At 51.1% G+C, this 25,769-nt stretch overlaps 1 protein-coding gene across 4 annotated transcripts in view; it reads right to left on the bottom strand.

Moving 5' to 3' along the window:
- Positions 1-25,769, bottom strand: part of ABLIM3 (actin binding LIM protein family member 3) — a 110,530-nt gene that overhangs the window by 12,175 nt on the left and 72,586 nt on the right. Inside the window, exons 9-15 of one of the 4 annotated variants that reach the window (XM_042994624.1) lie at positions 14,372-14,430; positions 12,257-12,328; positions 7,995-8,150; positions 6,400-6,429; positions 5,793-5,922; positions 3,617-3,664; positions 1,473-1,607 (exon numbers count right to left, since the gene is read on the bottom strand). In XM_042994624.1, coding sequence (XP_042850558.1) covers positions 1,473-1,607; positions 3,617-3,664; positions 5,793-5,922; positions 6,400-6,429; positions 7,995-8,150; positions 12,257-12,328; positions 14,372-14,430 — 630 coding nt within the window. The remainder of the gene's footprint in view (positions 1-1,472; positions 1,608-3,616; positions 3,665-5,792; positions 5,923-6,399; positions 6,430-7,994; positions 8,151-12,256; positions 12,329-14,371; positions 14,431-25,769) is intronic. The other 3 variants (XM_042994629.1, XM_042994637.1, XM_042994640.1) reach the window with 3 other exon arrangements.

The raw sequence follows: 25,769 nt of genomic DNA on the forward strand, positions 1-25,769 counted from the left end.
GTGTTCCCCACTCAGCCTGCCCCCGGCAGAGGGCCCAGAGGGACACAGAGCCTCGACAGGTGAGGGGTTTCCTTTCAGTCCGCCACTTTCCAGCCGAGAGACCCCGATGGAGTGTGGGTCTCCTGTATGGGAAGGCCCAGCAGCCCTTCCCATTCTTGGCCATGGAGGGCAGGTGAAGCCAACTGCCCAAACACAGCCAATGAGCCTCAACATTGGGACTTTTCTTGCTGCTGGCGGGAGGGAGAAGCCTTCTTTCTGCCAAGGATAGGCCTGGGAGAGCCTAGACCTGCTGGAGTTCATCCTGCCATATGATAAGGGCAGACCCGGCCTGAGAACGGAGCCACCCCGGGGACAGGACCAGCCCCAATGACGGCCATTCACCTCTGGATCCAGCTGTGCCTCAAAAACTTTCACTCTCATGACCCAGAAAATCTTTGCTTTGGCTTAAGCCATTTGGAGTTTTTTTTTTCTCTTTTTGGGTTTATTCTTTTGTGGTTGCAATGGTCTCAGATCCCTCTGCCCGCCCCCCCCCCAATGCCTCCCCAAAACATGTAGCTCTCGAAGATCGCTGTCTGCTTTAGGATGTAGTTGCTTGTGTCTTATCTCCTTTCCCAAATGGAGAATATTTTGAGGGAAAGGCAGGGCCCATCTCCGAGCTCCCATGAAGCTTTGCTCAGAATGGACATTCAGTCAGTAAAGGTATGCACTGAATCAAAATGGAGCTTGAAGACAATGTGCCCCCATGCTTCGTGGGTGGGGACCCATCTCCCCAGCTGGAGATGCCTGACGGGGTGGGATGGCGCCTTCAGGACCCCCTGCCAGGGTAAACTCCCTTTTCTATCTTCCGAACCATTTTCCAACCCACAGCCAAAGTGGTCTCTTAAACACACACATCTGATCCTGTCACTCTCAATGGTTTCTTACTGTTTAGGATAAAGACCCACATCCTTACCTCAATGCACAAGGCCCCATGGGATGTGGTCCCTCAGCCCGCACCTGCTTCCCTCCCTCTCTGGCTCCAGGTTAAGCTGACAGCCTTTCCTTTCCTCCAGTGGAACCCGCCCTCCCACCTGGGGTCTTTGCAGATGTCCTTCTATATCCTGCTGGCTTACCTCCTCCCCACTCTTCCTGTGGCAGCTGAGTATCTGCTTTGAGAAGGTCCATCACGTTCTAGACTGGACTGCATGGCCCCTCCCATTAGCTCCTCTACCTCCGTGTATCACCTCCCGTACATCACTTCCCTCTCCAGCGGGGACCTATGTCTCCTCCATAAAGGCAAGAACCTGGTCTATTTTGCTCCCCGGTGACTCATTAGGCCCCAGGGCTGGCCTTCAATACATACGTACATTCATACGTTTGCCGAATGAATAAATGAACAATTGTGTGAAGGAGTGGGCAACCATCCTAGCCCCGCTGTGTCCCTGGCACAGGTGATAGGGCTCTGGTCCAGGCTCCTCTGTGGGGCGCGTTACCTTTGGGGGACCCATGGTAGGTCCAGTACTCAGACTCTGCAGCATAGTAGGGGTCTGGTGAGTAGGCTGGACTATATTTGGAGGCCTGGCTGATGTCTTCACTTGTTTTGCTTTTGGTTGCTGTTGACAAATCGCCTGCAAAGGACCCAAGGAGAGAGCTTCAGGGAGGCAGAGTGTCCTAGAACAGTGTACTATATACTCTCTTCCTGCCTCGGCCAGGCTCCAGCCTGGGGGAGGGAGGTCACTCTGAGGCCAGGGTCTAGGACATGGAGCATCAGAGCTGGAAGAGCCCTCAGGCCAAGCCCCCTCATGTTACGGTTGGGAATCTGAACACCAAAGAGGGCAAGGGGCTTACTGAAGACCACACAGCAAGTAGACCACAACGGGACCAGACGCCTACCCAGGGCTCCTGCTACCACATTTCACAGACTCCCAGGGCTGCTCCCAAGAGAACACTAAGGCTGTGGCTCCTCCAAGTAAGATTAAGCAGGTCCCAGGTGATCCCATGTCCCTACCTTCCTCAGCCTCTAGAAACCTGCCTTGTTTCGTATTTGAGCCATACGTAGGGTGGGAGTCACCAACCAGGGCCACGTGCTGCATATCAAATTTCCCCTCCCACTAAAATGCCACATCTTGCTTGGGGAGACTCTATGGCCCAGAGAAAGAGCATTGGACAGGGTTCAACAATGCTGGGTTCTGGCCCCAGCTCTGCCACTTAACTAAGCTGTAATACTGGGCACCTCTTGCCCCTCTCTGCCTCAGTTTCCTCATCTGTAAGTATCAGAATTGGTCTTGCTGGGTCAGGTGCCATCCGGCTTGAAGCTTCCACAACATGGACCATCAAACCTACTGCTGCCACAAAACCATCCAGGGCAGTGATTTTAGCACAGCCCAAAGCCTGGCAAGAGACCGACTAGGGCGGAGAGAGAACTGGAGACACGAGTGAGCCCCCATGATCATCTCAGGAAGAAGCGATAGGACTATCCCACGCCCTGTGCAGTCAGAGCAGCAGAGCGTCCTGGGATCAGCCCTTTGCCAGCTCCAGCCTGTGCACCCTCCCCCAGCAGGAGGGAGGGTGCAAGTAGAGCTTTGGAAGCTCCACTTGCTTCCAAAGCTTGCAGATTCTCTTGAACTTGGGTCCTGGGCAGTCCCTCCCATCTCAACTGATGTCATTCAGCCTTTTCACGTGCCCTCTTATCCCTGCAATCTACCTCCACCCCAAACGCCTCCTGCGTCTGCTCTGGTGCTGAGCCCAGCTGGAACATCCCACAGTCCCGAGGCGTTTGAGACCCCGGGGGCCTGTTCTGGACAAACTGGCTTTGTCAGGGTTGGTACGTTTCTGTGGCCACTCGGGATGCACAGCTTGTCGTCCACAGCCACACATAGAGTCACCTGGACCCCAGCCCAGCCCCCTCTGAAACTGAGGAAATTGTCAGGTCTCAGCCTAGAGCCATGATTTACATTTGTATTGCCCCTCCACCAGCTCAGTGAGCTCAGATCCCAGTCCTGGGCTACCTCCATCTGTTTCCATCTTCCTCCAATTCTGTACCCCGCCCCCTCTGTTACCCAGGTAGCCTGTGGGCATGTGAGGGTGATACAGGGTACCAGTTGCCCCTGTGCATCCTCAATGCAAAGGGTGTGCTTCATCGGCTGAGGCTCAGTAAGCGCGTTTGCAAGAAGGAACAGGTCTCAGCGATGCCTGACTTCTACGGGAGTGCAGGTAGGAATCACGAATGGAGCTCGTTATGTTGTGGATTCCTAGGTCACACTCTCAGTATTTCTAATAAGAAAGTCCAGAGCAAGGGAGGGACCAGGGCATCTGCTCGAGTATCCATGCCTTGGAGTGCATGCTCCCAGCGCATTTGAGAAGGGTTGTTCTGGCCATGGAATTTAGGACACCAGACAGCAGGGTGGTGGGGTTGGAAAGTAGGTGGGAAAACATTTAGGGGACATGAGAGCTTCCTTGCTTTTTTGAAATGACACCAAACTCCCCCCCCCCCTCAAGTGATTGGGGGATAGCCAACAAGAAGGACAGAACTGCAGCCCTGCGTGCGTCCCTCCACGTGGCCCCAGCAGACCCTCCGCACAGATGGTGAGTGGCCCCGCCCCTTGCCTGGCCACGCCCTCTCCCCGACGGACCGTACCATGCCGTTTGTAGATCGGGGGTTTCCGGTAGATGTTACTTTCTCCAGCTGCCAGGCCGACCCAGAAGGGACCAATGGGAAGAGGAGAGACAGAGAAAGAGAGAAAGACGGAGAGCGGAGGAAAGGAGACAGCAGTTGGTCAGCTGATCTGAGAACGAAAGACAGTCAGCGTCTTTCCCAAGGGTGCACCACCTTTCCCCGGTGGACGTCCTCTTTCAAAACTCAGTTTCCAACCTCAACCCGGGAGGTTCTAAGAAAGGTGAGGGAGGGGAGAGGAATGGATGGATTCTAATGGTGCGGAAGAAGGGACTCGGGCTCCAGTGGTGGGCATGCAGGCAGGAGGCGGCGCGTGCTCAGCAGGACCCCATGCAGGAAGGTGCCCCCTGCCTCCACCCTGCGGCCACGCCTCATTCCACGCACAAGTGCCCAGAATGCTTCAGCACGATCGCCCTCCCACTCGCTCAAAAACAGACAGGATGGGACCTTTCCCGGGCAGTGGAGAAAGGTACAGATGAAACAGCAGGATGAGCTCCTGGGGAAAAGCGAGTGGGGAGTAAACACCTGAGCTCAGAGTTGGGAGACAGGGTTGAGGCCCGGCTCTGCTGAACTCTGGGCAAGACCCTAAGTCAGACCTACAAGGTCACCGAACCCCTGCCTTCCGCTTTATCTCCTATCACTCCCCTCGCCGCTCACCACTTCCAGGCATGCTGGCCTGCTGCCAGTTCAGTGTTTCAGGGCCTTTGCACTTGCCGTGCCCTCTGCGCAGGACTTTTTCCCTGAGATCTTCAATGGCTGGCTCCTTCTCATCTTTCCCCACCCCAGTCACTCTACCGCGGTGCCCTGTTTATTATGTTTACTGCACATATCATCTACCTGAAATTACCCTTTTACTCGTTTACTCTTTTACTAAATTTCTTTCCACATATAAATACCATGAAGGCAGGACCTGGGCTGGTTTGAGCACATTTGCAACCTCAGGGCCCAGAACAGTGCCTGGCTGTATAGAGAGAACAACAGAGGCTCAGGAAAGCTAAGTAACTGGCCCCAGCTCACAGGCTTCCAAGTGGTGGAATCAGGATTCAATCCCAAGAGTTTTGATGCCAAAGCCCAGGACTTCCAGCATGGTTACTGCCGGGTCCCGGCACGGCCCTCAGACACTCGAGGCACTTCTCCAGCTGCTTCGTGGTGGTCTTGATCAAGGCTGGCTCTGTCAAGTGGGTGGCCCAAAGCCCATGGGCGAGTCGGGACTGCAGGGTGGGTTAGTGTGGGTAGCTGGTTAGGGAGGGTCCCCAGGAACCGGCTTCTCTTCGCTGCCGGTGCAGGGTGCCCGGCGTCCCCATGGAGCATGCACCCGTGCTGGGAATTCCGGGCTGGCAGCCTACCTGGGATGTGAAAGTGCTTGGGAGCCTGGTAAGAGGTTGGAGTGGAGGACCTCACATCTAACTGGCTATGGTATGGAGAGCTCCGGCCACTCTCGGGCCCTGGAGCACGCAGGCAGTGGTCCCCAGAAAGAACAGAGGCACAGAGAGAACAGGCATTAACGCGGTGGCAGTTAAGGCAGCAGTGACGTGATGACAGCAGGGATGGCGGGGAGGGGCTGTGCTCTCATGCACCGTGTCTGCACAAACAGGCTGGACCCTGTTTTATTGCCTCACCCCGAAGTCAGATTTTGTAGGTTGTAAGAATCAACTCCACTGAGCATCAGGAAGGTGACTTTGCACCTCTTAGCTCCCCACCACCCCTCTTGATTACTTCTTTCCTCCGTCCAAGCACCTGCTTCACCCCTAACCTCAAGGTGGCCGTGGATGGCCTGACCGGAGGGCGTAAGGCTGGGCCTGTTTCTGGTCCTCTGGCTCTACCCTCTGGATGGGGCAGGCCAAGGCCAACGGCAAAGGAGTCTTCTTCCAGCCAAGGCTGCTGGGATGCCTGCAACTTCTCTCCTGGAAGCTTACCACCCGCCTTCTTGTTGCTTCTCAGCCCCTTCTCTCCCCTTACTAGGGGCATCTCAATATGGCCCAGCTGGTCACCTGGGTGTGGTCACAGACCCCCAGAGGGCCGTGCGGTGACGGAGATCTGGGGCAGGGGCCCTGTGCCGTCTCTGCAGCTGGCAACAGAGCCGGCCACTGCGTTGTCCCCCGGCTCTTCTTGTCCCTTTGGGGGCTTCCCCCTTCCTTACCAGAGCGGTAGTAGTGGTGAGGCGAGCGGGAAAAGGTGGGAGACATGCCCTGCCGGCTGTAGGTGGGGGAGTCGATGTATCCTGGGCTGGAGGCCCTTCTCTGTCGGAGGTCCAGGCTCTCGTAGATGTCCTGGGGGAGGAAGTGGGCCGTGTGAGCAAGGCCGGCGATGCGGCAGGCCTGTGGCTCAAGGGTCTAGCAGGCAGATGGGGGAGGGACATGGAATCTAGGATTCTAGGGGATCCAAAATTCATGGTGCTGCCCTTCTGAATACAGAGGCCCCCTCCCTGGGTTACACACATGGCCTGAGACAAGTTTTTGGGGCCTTCACCCATCACTCTGTCCCTTGAACAGAACCTGTAGGTCACGTGCCTGGAATCCTGGCCAAGGATCAGAGGAGCATCAGGGAGGCCCTCTCTGGGTAGAAGGGGTGCACCCTCTACTGTTTATGCCGCAGCCACTTCCGCCAGATCATGCTTCTAAGTCTCCTGTCTGTGGTGTGGTTGGGGAGCCCCCCAGGGGGCTGGGGAGGGGTGAAACCAGTGGTCGGCTTGGTCAGCATAAAGGGACACAATCATATAAAAGGTCTTCCTGAACCAGCTCGATTACCTGGGAGTAGGGAGATAGTGTTCCCAGCGACTTAGAAGCGAAGAGTTTGAAGGCCATGGTGGAAGGAGCAAAGGAAAAGAGAGGAGGGAGAGAGAAAGAGGGTTACGTAGCACAGCAGAGGCCGGCCTGCAGCTGCTCCTGGGCCCCCTCCCCAGACAGCAGGTGCGCTTAGCGTGTGGGGATACCAGCAGTGCTCACAGAGAGCAGGAAACCCAGAGATGGTGTGCTCCTTTTACCAACGGGAAACCAAGGCCCAGAGAGGGCATGGGGTGGTTCCGGGCCTCTCGGGTACGACGTGGCAGGGTCTTTGCTTGGACCCGGGCTTCTTCACCACAAGCTCAGAGCCATTTCCTGACCCCTCCTTGTCCTTCTACCAGTTCATGACCCTCTGTGGTTCATGACAACAGTGTGCAGGGCGGGGGACCCAAATGTAAGGCCAACTGAAGGCCAGGCCGCTGCCATCAACGTGGGATCTGGGTTGGAGGGTGGTGTAGCAGACTGGAGATGAGACATCCCATCCTGCAGAGGGCGCTGGCCGCTCAGCCCCGGGACACCTGCTCAATGTGAACACAGCTCCTTAAGTTTCCAGGACAAGTCAGAAATGCAGGTTGTTATGTGAAATCTCTCTGTGTGTAAATATTGGCAACTGATTTGCATTTTCAAAAGAGACTTTGTGAGTGAAACAAAACGGATCTGGAGTTGGCTTTGGCTCGTGGGGCCCAGGGAGCCATTTCTGGCTTCAGGAGCATCACCTTCTACCTGACACTTGGTCCCCTGTTCCCGGTTCGTATTAGAGGCCCGGAGAGTCTCGGCATTGGGCTGTCCAACCAAAGAACCCTAATCCCTCTAGAGAGGAAGGGGGCAGTGCTGGGGTGGGGACAAGAACCTGGGTCCCTGCTCCCCAGGCCAGGGATTTACACAATCCCTTTAAACAATCTCAGTTCAGGGGCCATGGATGGGGCTAGAAGCTGCCTGAGATAGAGATTGCCAGGACCTTCGGGGTAACAGCCACGCTGCCTTCTCCAGAGAACACTTTCTCTTGTCCAGCCACCACTGAATTATTTCGAAAGCCATCTGATGCTGAGTTTTAAAAAGCGGCTCTTGCTCTGAGCATAGGGACTTAAGACCACGTGCAAAAACCAGAGAACCAACCTACCAGGGATTATAAACCTAAGGCCACTGAGCCTGTCAGGGGGTGACAGCCATGGGCTGTGTATAAGATTACTCCATTAGAAGAAAAACAATAGCTCAAGTGATACGTGGTCACAGGTTCTCGGCTTCCATGTTGGGGTTCTCAGGGGGTGGCAGAGACTGGGGAGAACTGGGGAGCCCATGTCCTGCCTATAGAAGGCGCTGCTCCCCCCCTCTCCAGATGGTACAAATCCTGGTGTACTGTCACCTGCTCTGATTTTTCAAGAAAAGCCAGATTTCTGGGTGAAATTTTGATTTTTAAATGTTGACTATAAATTCCAGTTTATAACAGTCCAGGGGCCAACACTGTGGAAGCCGAAGTGTCTGTCTGTGATGGAGTGGCTGGGGACCCTGTGGGCCTCCTCTCCTTCGACAGCCCCCGAGAGAGGGGCGAGACGCCATACCTCTCCATAGCCACATCTCTCCAGCATCTCGTCGGACGTGTATCTGGAATGAGGCTCGTAGGAAATGAGGTCGGGGCGTTGTACCTCGTAGATGGACTTGACCTTGGGGAGAGCTGCCAGGTCTTTGTAATTAAGGATCTCATTATCCACTTTAGCCTGAGGAAGAGGAAAGGTATAGGAAAGAGGCAGAGAGATAAGAGGGAAAAGGGAGAGGACACAAAAACCAGGCACAGGGGCAACGAGCTTCTCCAGATTCCGCTAGAGACAAGGTCTTAGGAAGATGAGGAGAGTGTTAGAATCAGGCAGGTCATAGAGGCCATCCGTTCCAACAGGGCTAACACTGATCGAGCGCATTTTAGGTGGGAGGCCCTGTGCTTTGCAGGAATTGTCTCTTCTAAGTGTCCGGATGCCTCTGTGAAGTCAGTGTCAATGTTACTACTATTTTTCAGAGAAGGAAACTGGGGCTCAAAACGTTCTGCACTTTGCACCGTTTAGCCAGTAGGTTTGAATCCAGTCTGAACCACACAGCCTGGGTGGGGACTGCCTTTTGACCCCCCACCCCCACCCCCCACCACAGGAAGGATATCCTCGTTCATGGCTCCTTGAAGATGATGGAGATGATAAAGACAATTAACCACGGAGAGTGAAACACTAGCTAACACTGGGTGAGCACTCATCACGGGCCAGACTCTGTCTTAAGTCCCCTGTAGGAATGAACTCCCTTAACTCCTACAACTCACAACGCTACTAGTAGGCATGCCTATCATCTCGATTTTTTGAATGAGGAAACAGGCACAGAGAAATCAATGAACTTGCCCAAGGTCATACAACCAATAAGTAGCAAAATCAGAATTCAAACCCAGCCAGTCTAGCCTGGGAACTGGCCTTCTCCAGTAGCCTCTGCTAGCTTGGCAGGTGGAGAGGTGGAGAACTCTGCCGTTGGCTGAGTTCAGCTTTCTAGAACTGCATTGATCAAGAAGAGACAGCTTCCCCTTGCATGGGGGAGACCACCTCTCGTGGCTTCTGAAGCCATGTCCTCTCCATGTCTGCATCTTCTACCTGTTCCCCCTGTGACCCGCTTCTGCTGTGGTCATCAAGGATCTGTCGCCCCATAACTACTGTGGCTTGCAAGGTCCTGACATGAGATAAACTGCGAGGCCACTAGACAGAGACGCCAAAGAAACTGAATTATCCTCATGACATTCTTCTAGTGCCTTGGGGCCCAGGTGAGTCTCCAGCCAAAACTACGGCAGAGAGGGCAACTTTCATAAAGACCTTATGAGAACTGCTGTTTGAAACACTTTCCAGGGTCCTTCCATCATTCTGTCCTGGTCCCAGCCCACCACTGTTTGAGCACTTTGTGTTCATTCTCCATTGCCTCTAGATCCACTGTCCACTCCTCCTTGCCCTGATTTGGGCTCTGAGACCCCATGGGCTACATCAAGACTCCCTGGATTTCAGTTGGGTTGGGTCAATGCGGGGGGGGGGGTCACCTGCAGACAGGGGGGTGATGGCGAGAGAGGCTGTGTACCTGTGTACCTGTCCCCTTGGCACCGCCCTTGCTGTGGTGGGCATCGATCCTATCCAGGGCTGCCTTTCACGGCGCCAGCTTTCGCCAGGCCATCTCTTCAGGCTTAGGGTAGTGACAGCTCCTGCTGCTGTAGACCCTGCATGCCACACTATGTCTTGTGGGTCCTCTAACCCTGCCGACACCTCTGTGAATGGTCCCTTCACAGAACCTTCTCAGCTAAACCCTTAGAGATGCACCATGTCATCTCTGCCACAGCCTGCCCAGCTCAGGCACCATATCTGTACCGATCTGGGGGTGGGTGGGTCAAGGGAACCTTGTGAGAAGGGTCCACCTGCCGAAGTAACTGCCGCCTTTTGTTGTGGGATGTTAGGTCTTGACCTTGAGAGCTCCTGGCACCTTGCAGACTTGTCTCGACCCATCAATATTCTTCTTAGTGCTTTAGTCCAAACCTCAGAAATACTAAATTTATATTTCTTCCTGTAGGCTCCTTGTTTATAGGGTTATAAATGAGCCTTAGGTTTGGAGGCTCAGTGATTGAACAGAGGCATCCCAACATAATTAGCCAGGAAGGAAGGCAGAGAACGTGTGGGGCTGGTCGAAGACAAACCTCCTGAAGACGATTCTAGCAGTCAAGCGGGGGATGAGCAAAGCTGGAAAGAGCCTGCCCCCTCCAGGTCCAGTGATAACTCTATTTGAATACCAAACCTCAGTATTTATGAAAATTAAGCCAACACTCTTCTCTTTCTGTCTGCTATCGCATGTTCCCAAAGTGGTGGGATGGTTCCTTCCCTGAATTTGGAAGCCATGTTTGGAATGGTCTGATCGAAAACATGGCCCCCATCACGTGCAGTCACTCCCCAGAGCAGCTGAAGGTGAGCGTTCTAAAAAGTGAGAAAGGAGAGTACAGAAAGGGAGACACATGTCTACACTGGCACGCGCGGGGAACTGATCTCCACGGGCAAGCTCCCCTCCATCCCCCCACCCTGGTGGACAGCTCAACGGCAGGTGTCCCCAGCTGCTCTTGTTCACTTGTATGGAGCTGTTTCTCAGAGGGGCGACACGGCGCTCTTTCTCCAGGACTCCAGGGTGCGCATCACCAGGCCTAGTTTGTTTCACAAAGGTTAGCCAGGCTCCTCAGAAGCAGGGGAGACCAGCCAGGGATGAAAGGCACTAGAGCGCTGCTATATGTATGTATTCCCCAAGTTCGTATGTCCTGGCAATGCTCTGCGGGAGACGTGCTCACTTCTGTCAATAGCCTTCTCATGGTGTAGGCCCTGAAACTAAGCTCACGAATTCTGCGTGCGTCTGGCCCCGTTCATAGCACCGGGGGGACGACAGTCTCTCTTGTTCTGGACAGGACTCTTCAGTGAGTACGGCCTGTGATCGAAGCGCTGGTCTGCGGGAGCCGCAAGGCAGTATTGACCATACTGAAGTTGCTGTCCGTGGTAACTTTTAGGTCTGATTTTCATTGAACGGAGGAAGAAAGGAAAGGAAACAGTTCCACTAAGGGGCATTATCCAGGGATCAAGGAGGAAGCTGGATGTGGATCTGAGGTAAAATCGTGATGAAGCAATGGTGGTCAGGGCCCACTCAGGGCTGGCTAGTTTGGGGACTGTATCTAGAACTTCTTACCAGGAGCGGTTTTCCTGCTGTAGACCGCTCCCCCGCCCCACCTCCTCTTCTGGCCTTCGTGGCCCCTCATACTTGGGGAAGGCTGGAACAGTCTGCAGTCAGATGGTTCCTCTTCTTTGCTCATCTCTGTCCTCTCTGGCTCTGCCTCCCCCACCTGCTTTAACTCACTTCTGTTTCTCTCTCAGGTCTGAGCTTAAGTGTTTCTTTCTCAGGATTCTTCCTCCAGTTGGTCCTAGGCTGTCCGTCCCTCTGTCCATCTGCACCATCATCAGAGCACCCTGAACTTTTTCTTCCTAGTAGCACTTATCAGAACTGTGAGTGATTACGCATGTAGTCAATGTCATGAGGACAGGCATCAAGCCAGGGCACTTCGCCACCATTTTCCAGCACAGACCCAGCCCAGAGGAGACACTTAGCACACGTTTGTTGAATGAATGAATGAATGAATGAATGGATAAGTTACATATCCAAGGGACTTCTGAGCTCATCTGGCTCAACTCTTGTCCCTTCTGCCATGTCCCTGCAAGTGATGAGTTTCTCTGTTTGAATGCTTCGGGGATGGGAGCTCAGGCACACACCTGCGGTCCTCTCCACCTTTGAACTTCTTAGGTCACCAGTAAGCTTTTCTTTACATTTGCAAATCCACATTCACACGGCTTCTTCTTCCTCTCTGCCTCCTTGTCACCCAACCCTATCTCCACACGGACCTCCCCCGCAGTCCCTACTCTGAATGCCACTCTGACCCCAGATTTTGGTCTCACTCTTGTCTCAGTTAAACAATGGGGAAGGACGCACACTGCAGGGGTCTCAGAGCTCATCAAGGGTTCTGTCTTTGCACTTTCCTGGGCTCCTGCTGCACTTGATTATCCCCATAACACTGTTTGATGAGGCTGTGTGCTCTGTGAGGGCAGCGTCTATGTCCTCCCTGTGCCCCACTGTGTCCTCAGGACCTGGCACAGAGTCTAGCACATGACAGGCACGCACAAGACATTAGCTGGATGAAAACCCCTCACAGCTATCTTTGGGGGTCCTCAGGAACTCTTTAGATCCCAGACCTGGGGCTAAGGAAGGCCTCTGGTGGCTGAAAAGTGATACATACGCAGATGACTCGGTTGGGTGACCCGATGCTGGAGCCAGGGGGTGAGATGGAAGTTTCGGACGTCCGCCTATGCTGTGGGAGAGAGGAGACAGAAGGAGTGAGAAGGTGTACCTCGCTCTGGAGGGGAGGAGGGGCGGGGAAGAAGAAGGTGGCTGTGCAGGGGACAGCGACAACACTGTGAAATGCACTTGCTGGCCTTCTGTACTTTCTCTTTATTTTCTGCCTTTTAAATCCATGTCTCAGTGTGAATGGAATTGGAAATGCATAGGACTTTGGGCTGTTGGGCAGAATTTGGATTTTTGTTCATTTGTTTGTTTTACATATTTGAGGTAAGCATTTATTCATAAAATTTTTCATTGGGGGTTATCCTCCCAATAATGTATTTACTTTAAACGAATAAAATTGGTTAGTACTTATTCCTTAGCAGTTTGTTGATATAAAACATACCAGCAGGTTACACTTCATGCAATTGCATAATGTATTGATTCTTTACAGGGTATCCATTGCGAATTAACATTAGCATAAGTGATAAACTTAAAAAATCTTTCTCTGAACGGTGGCAATGATGTGTTAATGGCTCCCTCAGCCGAATGGCACTATGTCAACCTCAGTGCAGCCCTGAGAGTGGGAGCATGTAGTTGAAAAGCAAACAGAACGGGGACCAAGGATCACTGGTGAACTATGTGATTTTAGAGATCCCGGATTCCCCATCTGTAAAATGAAGGGGCTGGTCTTTGGGATTGCTAAATTTCCTGCCAGATTTCTCACGCCACAGCTTAGAATTAAAGCATTCTACTTGGGGCTCTGGAGCAGTGTTGCCCAAACTGTGGGTCATGAACTAGTGATCCTAGTTCATGGGAAGATGAATTTAGGGGGAGCATTTGATGATACCGAGTTGCAGAATGGGCGTGTAAAATGTAAAATTGTATTTCATTCCTCTTGGTTAGATCAAGGAGGAAGTCTTAATTTAGTGCTAATATATTTTAGCAACTTTCTTGACAGTTCCTTTTTTTTTTTTTTTAAACAACGCCATCTAGCTGGAATTTCTCAGATTTATTTATAAGAAACATTTCATTTGCATTGAATGTGTTTTATGGTTGCCTTCTACTGTTAAAGCAAGTAATGCTGGTTTTCTTATTTAAAATAAGTTCTGTTAAGCAAAGAACAGTGGGTTGACTTAAAGACAAAATATTGATACAGGTGATTCACAGCCATGGCAAAAGCATCAGGGTTGTAGAAGGATAACTGGATTTGAGAAATGCCACCAAAAAGGTGGAAATTGGGGAAGAAAGGGCAATTAGGTCTTTTTACATCTTAAATGGGAGAGGACCTGGAAGAAACAGGGGGAAAAAGAACCTCACGGCTCAAACAAAATTATATGTCAACAGACCAGTTCTTTCACAGAGGCATTTTGGATATTATCCAGTGCCCGTCCCCAACACACACCCAGGTTTCTCCTCCACAGTATCGAGGACTCAGGAGTTGGGCTCCTCCCTGCAGTCCTTGGAACAGGAACCCAGATTCACAGGACTTCTTGGTACTAGTCAGAGTGGTAATTGAAAGGGACGCAGGACCGCAGCTGGCCTAGCGTGTGCCTGGGGACACGGGCTGTGCTTCTGCTGGCAGCATTACTGTGGGCAAATCACCATCCTCTTTCGACTTTGAATTTCTCACAAGCCAAGAGAGGATAAAATTCCCTGTCCCATCTGATCCATGGGGTTAAAGAAATAAAATCAGAGAGTGGCTGATGCTTTGCAAACTGCCAATTCGTGTGTCAATAATCACTAATAAATGACCCTAGGCTCGGGAAAACCCCCCGCCCCCCCGCCGTGTGTGTGCTTCAGAGAGGCCGCATCTTTCGCTAAGGTGAAAGCCTTGCCCCAGGAATGCTAAAAACTCACATCAATACAGTGTTTCACGGTTCTCAAAGTGCTCTCGCATGCAATGTCTTTATCCCCGCAAAAGTCCCATGAGGCAGGTGTTACCATTAAGGAAACCTAAGGATACAGGTACACAGTTGGGAGCGCGTGTACTAAGGAACAACTCCCTACTAAAACACAGGGCCCCCACCCGGTGGCAAAAAGTCTGGTCCGGCACCGCTACCGGCTTGCTTACCTTTAACTTCTTCTCTGCCCGGGCTGCCTGTTTGCAGATGGGGTGCCAAACCTCAGAACCTAAGGGCACAGCAAAATAACAAAGGCTCAGACCTTTCATACCTACTAGTTTTCTTGCCCTCCTCACCTCAGCGTAGTCCCTCAGCAGCACAAGTGCCCTACACAGTGGCCAGGAGCACCCCCAGGTGTCCCAGGCTCTTTGCTGCAACATCAATGCAACCCTCCCCCCCCCCCACCTTTCTACCTGGCCACATCCTACCCATTCCTCAAGGTCCAGGTTCCACACGGCATCTTCCTGCAAACTTTCTTACCTGGCAGCTGGGAGAGACTTCTCTCTTCTCTGTGATCCATCTTTCTTTGTATCTTTCTTAACACGACCTCACATCACAGTAGCTTGTGGATTCATTGCCCTAACCAAATTAGAAGCTCCTCGGGGCAGGGGTTGAGCTTTATTCATTGCTGGATCTCCCGCGGCATCCAGAATGGGATTTTGCTCTCAGCAGAGGCCCCGTACGTGTTTTGCAGGGTGAACAGATGAGCGGATGATTGGCAGTGAGTGACAAGTAGCAGGTGGTCAATAAATATTTGTTGAATGAATGAATGACAGTGCAGGTGAAATGAAGTGACAGGCCATGGTGAACGCCAACCTCCTTTCTCTTCAGAGACTTATGACAGTCTACTAGATCTATCAACCGAAGGGGAGGTGGGGTCATGGTGTATATTCTGCTTGAGTGTACTGTCTTGACCTGCTAATTCCTAAGAGGCTCCAGACTCTTCAAATATAGTATATCGCAAATGCCCGCATTTTATTGTGGGCACCGAAGTCTAGAGGCCATCTTGGGAAGGCATGAACAACAGGTGGCTGGTCACATGTTGGGAAGAAGCCCCAAATATTACACATTCCCCAAAGAAGAGACAGGTGTCCTGGATTAGAAGGAAAAATAGGAACATATTATCCCTCTGGTGCCATTCCTCTTATTACCAGCCCTAAAAGGAAAGGAGCCAGCAAATGGCTGGATTCCTGAGCACCCAGATGGCATTTGTTTGTCTGACTTTGTTTTTAGGATATACTTTCCATTATGGTTTGTTGCCTGGAACCCCCAGGCCTGGGATGCGGGCCAATCGACGGGGTGGCGTAAAGTTGAAAAATTAGCCCCAAAAACGTGATACAGAGAGGATAGGTCTGAAGGTAAGGAGCCTGGAGTCTGGTTTCTGGAACCTGGATTCTTGCCTCCTCTTGGCCCCAGACACACCCTCTCCCTGGGTTCCGGTTTCTGCGTCTAAATAACAACGAGGTGGAGTTTGGATGGTCTCAGAGATTATTTTCACCTCCAAAAGTTTAACTCTAGGCCCGGTTTGTCATTTATGAGATAGGGTCCTTTCAGTTTTGTTTGCTGAGTTTCTTGTGAGTTCCTAATAATTCAACACGAGTTTAATTCCTGCTAACGTAAAGTGCAATGGCTCTCAGAGCCCAGTAGAGGGACTCTGGGTCTGCGGGCTGGAGCCTGCCAGTCACAGGGTGTGTCTGCGACCAAGTGATGGGTGGGGATCCTTGCTTTGGGGAGTTATTCGAGAGAGCATTTCCGGGTCTGAGAAGCTGCTGAGTCCACCAGGAGTTGTTTACCCCTGTGGCTCTGGCAGGAAGCACATGTTACAGGTCACGGTAGGAAATGGATGAGGGGGATACAGATGTCTAAGAGGGTCGTGAGATGAAGCGAAAGAGGCATCTGAGGGGAAAGAGGCAGGCAGAAGTTCTCATGGGGGGAAATGATGTGTAAAGAGTGGAGGTCAGACTAGATGGTCTCGTCCCGCCACCGACACAGTCTGTTCTGAAATAAAGCTGGGCTGCCAATGGCTTCGGCCCTCAGCAGACGGGAAAGCAGGTTTATAGAAGTGGCGGGGGTGGGGGGCTGGCAGGGGGAGAATCAAAGGCGAGAAAGAAAATATAATTAGAAAGGAAAAGAAATCAGAAGTTTGGGAGCTGGCAGGATAGCCTCTACATTAAACAGGGAAGGAACTTGCTGGCTGTGAGTGATAGACGGAGGTGAGTTAAAGTAAGAAGAGGTGATCTGTTCACGAAGACCCTTACGAGATGATGGCCGGCTGAGCTTCTGCCACCAGCCACTAGCTCAACCGGGTGACGCTGACAGAAAGACAGCATCCGGAAGGCCATTATTCTCTTCCACGGGCTTCTCCTCAGAGTTTAAAACAGTTTCTGGCTCATGTGTGTTTAATAAAGACATAAATGAATGGCTGGTTGGATTCCCACCTCTGTATTTTTATTTATTTTTTTTTTTTATAATTAATTAGTTATTTTAAAAATGTTTATTCATTTTTTGAGAGAGAGAGAGAAAGAGAGACAGAGAGAGCGAGCACGAGTGGGGGAGGGGCACAGAGAGAGGGAGACACAGAATCTGAAGCAGCTCCAGGCTCTGAGGTGTCAGCACAGAGCCCGATGAGGGGCTCGAACTCATGAACCGTGAGATCATGACCTGAGCTGAAGTTGGAAGCTTAACCAACTGAGGCACGCACCTAGGCACCCCCCCACCTCTGCATTTTAAAATGAGACACAGGATGAAAGGTACCCAGAGGATGATGGTAACCAGGGCGGAGAGGGGACCCAAAATTAAGCCATAAAGTAGGGTTTTCACTGTGGAGAAGAGAATACTTAGCAGAATGGTGAAAAAGGTTTTTGATATCTTAATGACTCTGTGGGAAGAGCAATGAACTTGTTCTGCGTGTCTTGTAATAAGGACCGGGGCAGAAGTTTCAGGGAATGAAAATTCAATGTCTGAGGACTGAACGGGCCCCTTTGAGAGTGAGCTCCCTGTCCCTGGAAGCATGTAAGTACACACTGGGTAGAAACATGCTCAGCAGGGATATTCTAGAGGAGACATACAATGAAGTAGTTACACTGATGCACGTAACGCCCTACCCTTGGAGATTCTGTGCTTTATCTTCACAGATTTCTCTGTATAGAAAGAATGAATTATTTGCCCCTACCCAATGATCCCGCTCCTTATGTAAGTTTTATAAGGAGTGGGACTCATATCTGTCTTATCTGCAGATACAGCTTCAGGGACTGTAGATTCTCAATAAATACTCATTGACTGAATGAATAAAACAAAAGACACATGATATTCTGTTGTAGGCCAGATGAATCCCTTAAGCTGGGCTCAGAGATTTGGACAAGTGGTACAATCTAGACTCTGATTCAACAGCTACAATTCCAGAGTGAGTGTCTATCAGATAGTCACTAGACTGGGGTTTGTTTAAGTGGGGTTTGGGGACCAGCTGTCCAGAATCCCGGTAAGATGCCCCCACAGAGTCCCTGAAGTCAACTCCTGGAGGCGGGGCCTGAGAATATGTGATGTTAACAAGCTCCCCGGATAACTTATGACTCCAAATTGAAAAACCACAGGGCTGGACACCAGTTAATACTCCAAATTTGTTCCTTTGGAATGTGATGGGATAAAGAAAACCAATTTTATAAGACGTAAGAACTCTTTGACTTCTTGAGAGAAGTCAACACTTTTTGCTTGTTAGACTCCTGGTTTCATGAGTCATACCCTCGTCCTCTGAGACCATCACTGACAGTTCCAGGTCCTGCAGTTAAAACCTCCTGTAAACGTTATGGAAGTGAAGGGTTAGCTATTCTGTGTAAGCTGATTCAGAGGCTGAGATCTGAATCTCCAAAGCTGTCCCTCAGCTGGGTGGTAAGCCTCTTCTTCTTCTTTTTTTTTTTTTTTTTGGATCATTGGAAATTTTAATGCCAGATCAGTCCTGGTGCCACAGTCTTGCAGACCGCCCGGCCAGCGTTACAAACACAGCAGTGACCGAAACCGGCCCACCCAAAGGTTCTATCTGGCCAGCACGGTGTTTTTACATGAATGCTTTTAGACCCTGCAGGTGGCCAGTGACCCCTCCCTGCTGTCTGCCTCTCAGCTCTTCTTGTTCATTTAAGCAGGCATTTAGGTTTTTAAACCTGGCTCCCGGCCAGGGTGTTCTCTTACAGCAGGCTTCTTCTCCGGATTTCTCTTGACCACAGCAGGGTGAGGCTTCTCTGCTTTGTGGCAGCACTAGCCTTTGTGACCTAGGCTTGCTAGGATCTTGGATTGGCCCTTTGGCTCCCTGAAAATCCCTGCCTGGGCAAACAAATGTGCCGTGTCCACACACTGGTATATCATTCAGCCATAAAAAGGAATGGAGCACTGATACATGTTATAACATGGATGAATCTAGAAAACATTATGCTAATGCTAAGTGAAAGAAACCAGACACGAAAGCCCACATTTTGCAGGATTCTGTCTCTATGAAATTTCCCCAATAGGTAAATCTATACAGGCAAATGGCAGAGTAGTAGTTGCTAGGGTCTAGGGGAAGGCAGTGGGAAGTGTCTAATGGCACACTCCAGCATATTCATGGAAGCAAATATCGTCTTCAGACAATCCTGCGCACTGGTAAATTTTCGCCGCATATCAGGCAATCCATGCATTACTGAGTATACTATTCCTAAGGGGTCTGAATGCCACTTATACCTCGCTTCCTAGCTGCATCGTCCAGAGCAAGTCAGTTAGCTCTCTGTGCCTCAGTCTCCCCGCTGATAAAATGGGGGATGGGAACAGTACCTGCCTCGGAGCTTGTTGTGAGTGAGCATCAGTGAGTTACCATTCACAGAGCCCGCAGAACAAGGTCCACCTAGAGTGGGTACCGTGACAGTGTTAGTGGTTGGGATTATTATTATCTTCCCTGCCCTACCTCAACAAAAATCTGTTTGCCAGGACGGCGGCGGAGCCCAGGTGCGCGGGAGTTCACAGGCAATAGTAACGGCTGATAGCAACAGCCAGGACGGTAATTAAAATGCGTGAGTGCTTTCTGTGTGTCGTGCATTCTTGTTATTCTTATTGTCATCATTATAACTAATATTTAGAGAGTGCCTAAGCCAGGCCTTATGCCATATGCTTTATAATTGTAGTACTTAAGTAGAAACTAACCGTGATGACTAGCATTTATTGCCCACGTAGGCTAAGCCCTATGCTAAGGGCTATTAATAGTGATGGTAACATTGACAACAGCCAGCATTTTTTAGTGCATGGCATCATGGGGAATGGCCACTCCACCTTACTGGATGTTTATATCAGCTCGGACTGGCAGAGCCGGGGGTCCCAGGCTCGGTGCTACAAGCCTTCATCATGCATTCGCTCATTTAACGCAATAGCCTGGCGAAGTGGGCCTAAGGCTACCCCCAGTTTTCAGATGGGGAAATTGGGGTTTAGGGAGCTTAGATGTCTTGCCCGCCCGTCCAACACTGTCTCCTCGCCCTGGCCTGGGTGTGCGTATATGACCAAGTTGGGCTCCTCCGAGTCTCTCTGGGCTTTCTGTGCTTAAACTGGCGGGGAATGCTGCCTCTCTGTGCCCTTGGAGCCCTCCTTCCCCAACACAGAGGCAGCCAGGGCAGGGCGGGAGAGCGGGAGGCCACACAGAGAAAGAAGCATAGAGCACAGCCACCTGCTGAGCCCTGTGCGCCCTTCAACCCAGCCCTGCTGTTTCTAGGTGCTTCTCAGTTCTGTGAGATGATCAATGCCCTTTTACCTAAAGTTGTTTCTGCCGCCTAAAAAGTCCAGACTAATAAAACATCTCATTGAGCTAAAACCCGAGTATCTGACAAGTTCTTGACTTGCCCAGCGGGCAATTTTGTTTCCCAGAAAACAGAGGAAGCAGCCAGGGAAATTGCTACTCTGGACCTAATTCTGACCAACGTGGACAAATTGGCTGGTGAAGTAGATGTGACATGTAACTGGCGAGAAAATGGTCACATCGTCTTGAGTTTGAGGTGACCCGAGAGAAGAAGCAAGTTGGAAACAGACTTTAAATCACCAACTTTAAACTACTATGCTGTAATATTTTCTATAGGATTCAAGATGTTTGGTAACCCTAAAAGTCTAAAAAAAATATTGCAGTTCATCCAAAATGAAAATGTATTCTATTTAAAGTGAAATATGCTTAGTAGTTTCAGACTTTAGGAGATATCAATTTAGTACGGTAACGGGATATGTTGGAAGAGTCTAAAATTATGTAGCAGGATTGGGGAAACATGAGACTTAAAGTTTTTAAGCATTACTCCTACAAACTAAGCTGTCAGTGGAGAGATCCAATTTAAAATAACAATGCTAAACTACTAGATTATAGCAACCAATAATAGGACGTTAGTGCCTTTTAAAGTGTGGTTTGATGAGACGCGTCGATTATGACTGAGGGCTGGTGTTCTGCAATCCGAAGGGCGGAAGGCACCTGTCTTGAACATCTGCTTCCTCCATGCACCTCTTTTCAGGTGCTCGTCAGAGGAAAGAGAAACCTCCGCTATATATCAATGGCATCCCCGGCCGTGCCAGAAATACATACCTCCTGGTGCCAGGGCCTTATATCGCCCGAACTAAAGAAAACAAAAACAAAACCCCAAAAACAAAACAAAACAAAAAAACGTGATCTGAAATAGAAGAGAAGGTTTTGGTGTAATTATCAAAGCAAGCTTTCAGGGCTCCGGTCTGGATTTGCATTAACACAGAACTAAGGCTCCTTACTTTATTTTGGGCCGTGGACACCTCTGAAAATTTGATAAAAGCCACAGACCCTCTCCTTAGAGAAATATACCTACGGTGTGAGCTTTGGTAAGCAACTTCGGGGGATTCATTGGATTCAGAAGGCCAACTACAAACCACAGGTTAAGAATTCTGAAGCTAAATGGAAGAAAACTGCCTTAAACAAAGCCTAGGAAGATAGGCCAGCCTAACCTCGGCCCAGGGACATAAACTTTCTAAACTTCGTTGTTCTCTAAAACGGGGAGGTTAATGGCGCTTTTAGCTCATAGGGCTGTTGTGGGGAAAAAATGGGATTCTGCATTTAAAGCTCTCAGAACCGTGCCTGGCGCATAGTAAGTGCTTCATGAATTATCAGCTGATGGAGTAGGACCTACAATTTGTTACAATACTTTCCTTAGCAGAGTAAGGTTTGTCAGGCTTTCATAACAGATTTCCTGCCTGTTGGTTTTAGTTAAATACATGAATGATGACAGAGACCTGCGTAGAACTGTGCAGCTGAGCTCCGGGGCTCCCAGTGATCCTCCCCCCCAGGTCCTTGGAATCGGGGTGTATTTAGTATAAGAAAGAAGGAGAGGAGCAAAGTCTGTCTTTCCTTTTTCCTGGGCACAGGCATTTTTAGAATAAGACCAAAATCTATCTCATGAATCACATTTGGGGCTTAGAAAACTCCCACCGATCCAGCAGCTGTAACCTCGTGATTTCAGTATGTTTTGCCCGAACCTGCGGCATTTTGGCGCTTAATTTTGCTGCACAGATTCAATGACCTAATTTCCTGGTGAAGCTCAAATGACGGGTTTGGACAACAAACAGATTAGAAATCTGGCATCTTTACAAAAACAGTTAAAAGGCTGAATGAACAACAGAACTTAGAACAAACAAAAGAAAACTTGCTTGTCTCCCGGGGTCCAGGAAGTTCTCATCCAGACAGACGTCAGCCTTCTCCCAATTAGAGCTCATCAGAAAGCCATCACGCAGTGATTAAAACGCAAACAAACTGACCAAAAGAAGCTCCCGAGGCTGGCTGCCAGTGCCTTGCCGTGTCCCGCTACAGAACTGACCAGACTGGGATTTTAGGGGGCGCCTGGGTGGCTCAGTCGGGTAAGCGTCCGACTCTTGATTTCGGCTCAGGTCGTGATCTCACGGTCCATGAGTTCGAGCCCCGCATCGGACTCTGTGCTGACAGTGTGGAGCTTACTTGGGATTCTCTGTCTCCTCTCTCTGCCCCTCCTGTGCTCATGCTCTCTCTCTCTCTCAAAATAAATAAATAAACATTAAAAAAAAAAAAGGCCGGGTTTTTAAACTTTGCAGCCTTCCTAATGCTCTCTCTCATGTATGTTGCTTCACGGGGCACCTAGCACCTTCACATTCATTCTCTCCCATATTCGTGAGGACCTTGTGGAGCACACCTGCTCTCTGTGGGTGAGGTGTGTGGGCCTGCCTCAGTTTCTCCACCGTGTAATGCTTCCGCCCACCGCAGGCCTTTGCACCTGCTGTTCCCAACGCCTCCACCATCTTTCCTCCCCTCTTCACCCTCCCACCTCCTACTCATTTCCAAACTCTTGGCTTGAAATCTCCCTTCTTCAGCAGAGCCTCCCCTGACCTCCCAGAAAAGATCAGGAGGCCAAAACATTCCCAAACCTTCCCTTCTCTGCACTTAATCACAGCTTGTCATCGTGTTTACACTTCTATTTAAGTCGGTCTCCCGTCCTGACAGTACACTTCACCCATGAAGCAAACTCTCGTGCCTCATTCACGTCCAAGCACCCAGCACATCACAGAGAGCCTGGCACATAGAAGGGCCCCAGTTTGAATGCATGAATGAGAGACAGAGTAATTTTCCCCGTCTTATAGGTGAAGGAAGAGACCCAGAGAAGAAAGGTACTTCTCAAGGTCACAGCCCATCAGCAGAAGTACTGGTGCCTGAACCCAGGAGTCCAGGCTCTCAGCGGGCTCTCCCACTTCTGTGCTGCCTACGAGGAGAGTTTTCTACCCCCACCCAGGGAGGGTGTCCAAGGCAATCTCAGTGGGAGCAGAACCCCCTGGTGGCTGCCTCCCCCACGACACCCACAGCCGGAGTCAGCATGACTCCAGCACGGGATGGCCTGGTCCCCCTCATTGTAGAATCACTCAGCATCCCTTGAGGCAGGTCCTTGAGCGCCCTGCAATTACTCCCACTCTCCCAGGAGCCAGGAGGGTAGGAATGGAGATAATTAAGGAGGAGGGTGACAGGCCCTTCCTTCATCACCAAAAGTATCTCCCACCTCCCGCAGGCATCTCTGTCGTAGGTTTGATTGTGCATTCTCTCGAATGATTACAAAGCTGTTCACCTCATCACTTAACTCTTTCAGCATTCTGTGAAGTTCTGGCCAGAAGCAGGGCTTAGAAGATTCTGGTACATAAGGATGTGAGCTCTGTGAGGGCGGTCAACTTGTTGGACCTCGCTGCTCTATCTCCAGTAGTTAAGGCAGCACTGGGCACACAGGTGAAGGCTCAATAGGTATTTGTTGGATGAATGAATGAACTAAAAGCTTTCCATGTGTCAGGAATTTGCTATGCCGTGTGGGGACCGTTACTAGCCTATTTTACAGGCTAGGTAACTGAGGTTCAGGGTTAAGAGGCTGGCCCAGGGTCAAGAACTCAGGAAGCAGTGGAGCCAGGGTTCAAGGCCCCCAATAGGGCAAGGTTAGGATTGAGAATTCAGGCAGGGAGATAAAGATGTTGATTGTTCTAGTAATGTGTACGAGAGAACGGTTTCAACACTAGGATATGTGTTCACCAGGAAAGGGGGAGAGCAATACCATGCAAAAAGTTTCCAGACTAAGTGCAAAGTCCGGATTGCCATGGACGCAGGGCTCATGAAGACATCATGCAGTTTGCTGAGACTCAGGGGGAATGTCCTAGCACATAACCCAAGGTCCTGCTGCAGCACGCACTCGGGGACCCAGGCACCTAGGGATCAGTACTGATGGAAGGAGGAGGTCCAGTCCTTGCAGGGACCTAAGTAACAGGCAGAGCCTGGGTCCCGGGAGGTGAGGTTGAAAGAGCCCTGGGGTGGGAGTCATAAGACCAGTCTGGCCCTACGTTCTCTACCTGTCTCTGGGCCTCACATTTCCCATCTGTACCATGAGGTTGTTACGTTACAGTCTAGGGTGGCCTGTGGGATCCTTCCATCTCCAGTACTTGTATGACTGTACATGCAAGCAAGTAGTTGTAAAATCACAGCATCTTAGGAATGGTCACCTAGTTCAATCCAGCATAGGAATTCCTGCTCCGGCAGTCCCAGTAGATGGTACGAGATTCTGTTGACTATCTCTAGGCCAGTGGTTCTCAACGGAGAACTATTCTGCCCCCCAGGGAACATCTGGCAATGTCTGGCATCTTTTTGGTTGTCCCAATGGGAAGGAGTACGTTACTGGCACCTAGTGGGTAGAGGCCAGGAATGCTACTAAACGCCGTGCGATGCATAGGACAGTCCCCACGCCAAAGACTTCTCTGGCCCCAAATGTCAGTAGTGCTAAGGTTGCGAAGTCCTACTCTGGGCAAAGGCACTCACTGCAAGTGGAGGGAACTTGTGGCCGTGGGCATTCGTGGGAGAACAAGCCTGATAGGAAGACATGCTGTCTGTAACTGTGTCCCCAGCCTTAGTTCTGCCTTGTGGGGAAATCTGGAGGAAGAGCCCTCCTGGGGCTATTCAAACATCTGGGGATGACTAATGGGCCAGCTATCCAACTAATCAGCCAACAGTGACCACCTGTACAGTGAGTACTTGTGGGATCAATGTCAGGATCAAAAGGTCTCAGGGAGAAGGCCAAGGACTCTGCTGCAAGCTGGAGAAGCCTGGGAAGAAGGCTGTGGGCGGGGTGGGGGCACCTGAGGGGGTTACAGAGTCGGCAGTGACTAACCTGGGCCAGGAATGGCAGGATTTCCAAACGGGGGCATGGAAGACTAGAATGTTCCAGGAGGCAGGCAGCAGGGCATGTGTTCACTGTCCACCCCTGCCCACCTCGCAGCCTCGTTTCTCCCCTCCGTCTCCTCCCGGTCTCCCACGCCTGTCATTTCTTTACCCGCCTCTATCCCCTCAGGGGGCATATCCCAGCCCTCCCCTGTTTGTCCAGTTAACGCCCACCCATCCTTTGGATCCCCGCTCCTGGCCCTTCCTCAGGGGGCCTTCCCTGATGCGCACCCCACCCATTAAGTGCTTTCAGAGTCCCAAGCCTCCCCCCTTCATAAAGCTTATCACTATTGACAGTTATTTGTGGGATTACTGACTGCACCCCCCCACCCCCCATCGGGCCGTAGGGCAGTGGGGCTCAGGCTGGAGCTGGAGCTCACTGACGACCCCAGGGCAGAGCCCACCCATGGTAGGGTCTCAAAAAATAGTTGTGGAATGGACGGAGAAGCAACTGGAAACTGGCTTTGGCAGCTGAGATGTGGGGCTTGTCCAGGGCCAGAAAGAGAAAGGCAGCTTGAGACCCCAGTGAGAGGGTCCTAACGCAAGGCTGAAGTGTTGGTACCTGAGATGGTGGGTGGGGAGGGGCCCTGAAGACCTCTGGACAGGGCTCAGGGCTCTGCCAAGGACACGACGATGCCCCGGGAGGCTGGACTGGGCAGAGGATGGAGGACAGAGCAGAGCCTGAGGACTAATAAGAAGGCTTGCAAGGATCCTGGGGCCTGACGGCTGGGCCCTCTGAAGTGGCGGAGGGAAACCAGTCCCTCTTTGCTTCCATTCCTTTCGGTGGATCCTGAGCGTCCCTGGGAGGACCCAGCCTGCCGTGGCACTCAGAGATGTGGGGGGAGGGG

The sequence above is a fragment of the Panthera tigris genome, chromosome A1 (genome assembly GCF_018350195.1).
Source record: "Panthera tigris isolate Pti1 chromosome A1, P.tigris_Pti1_mat1.1, whole genome shotgun sequence".
Lineage (NCBI taxonomy): Eukaryota > Metazoa > Chordata > Mammalia > Carnivora > Felidae > Panthera > Panthera tigris.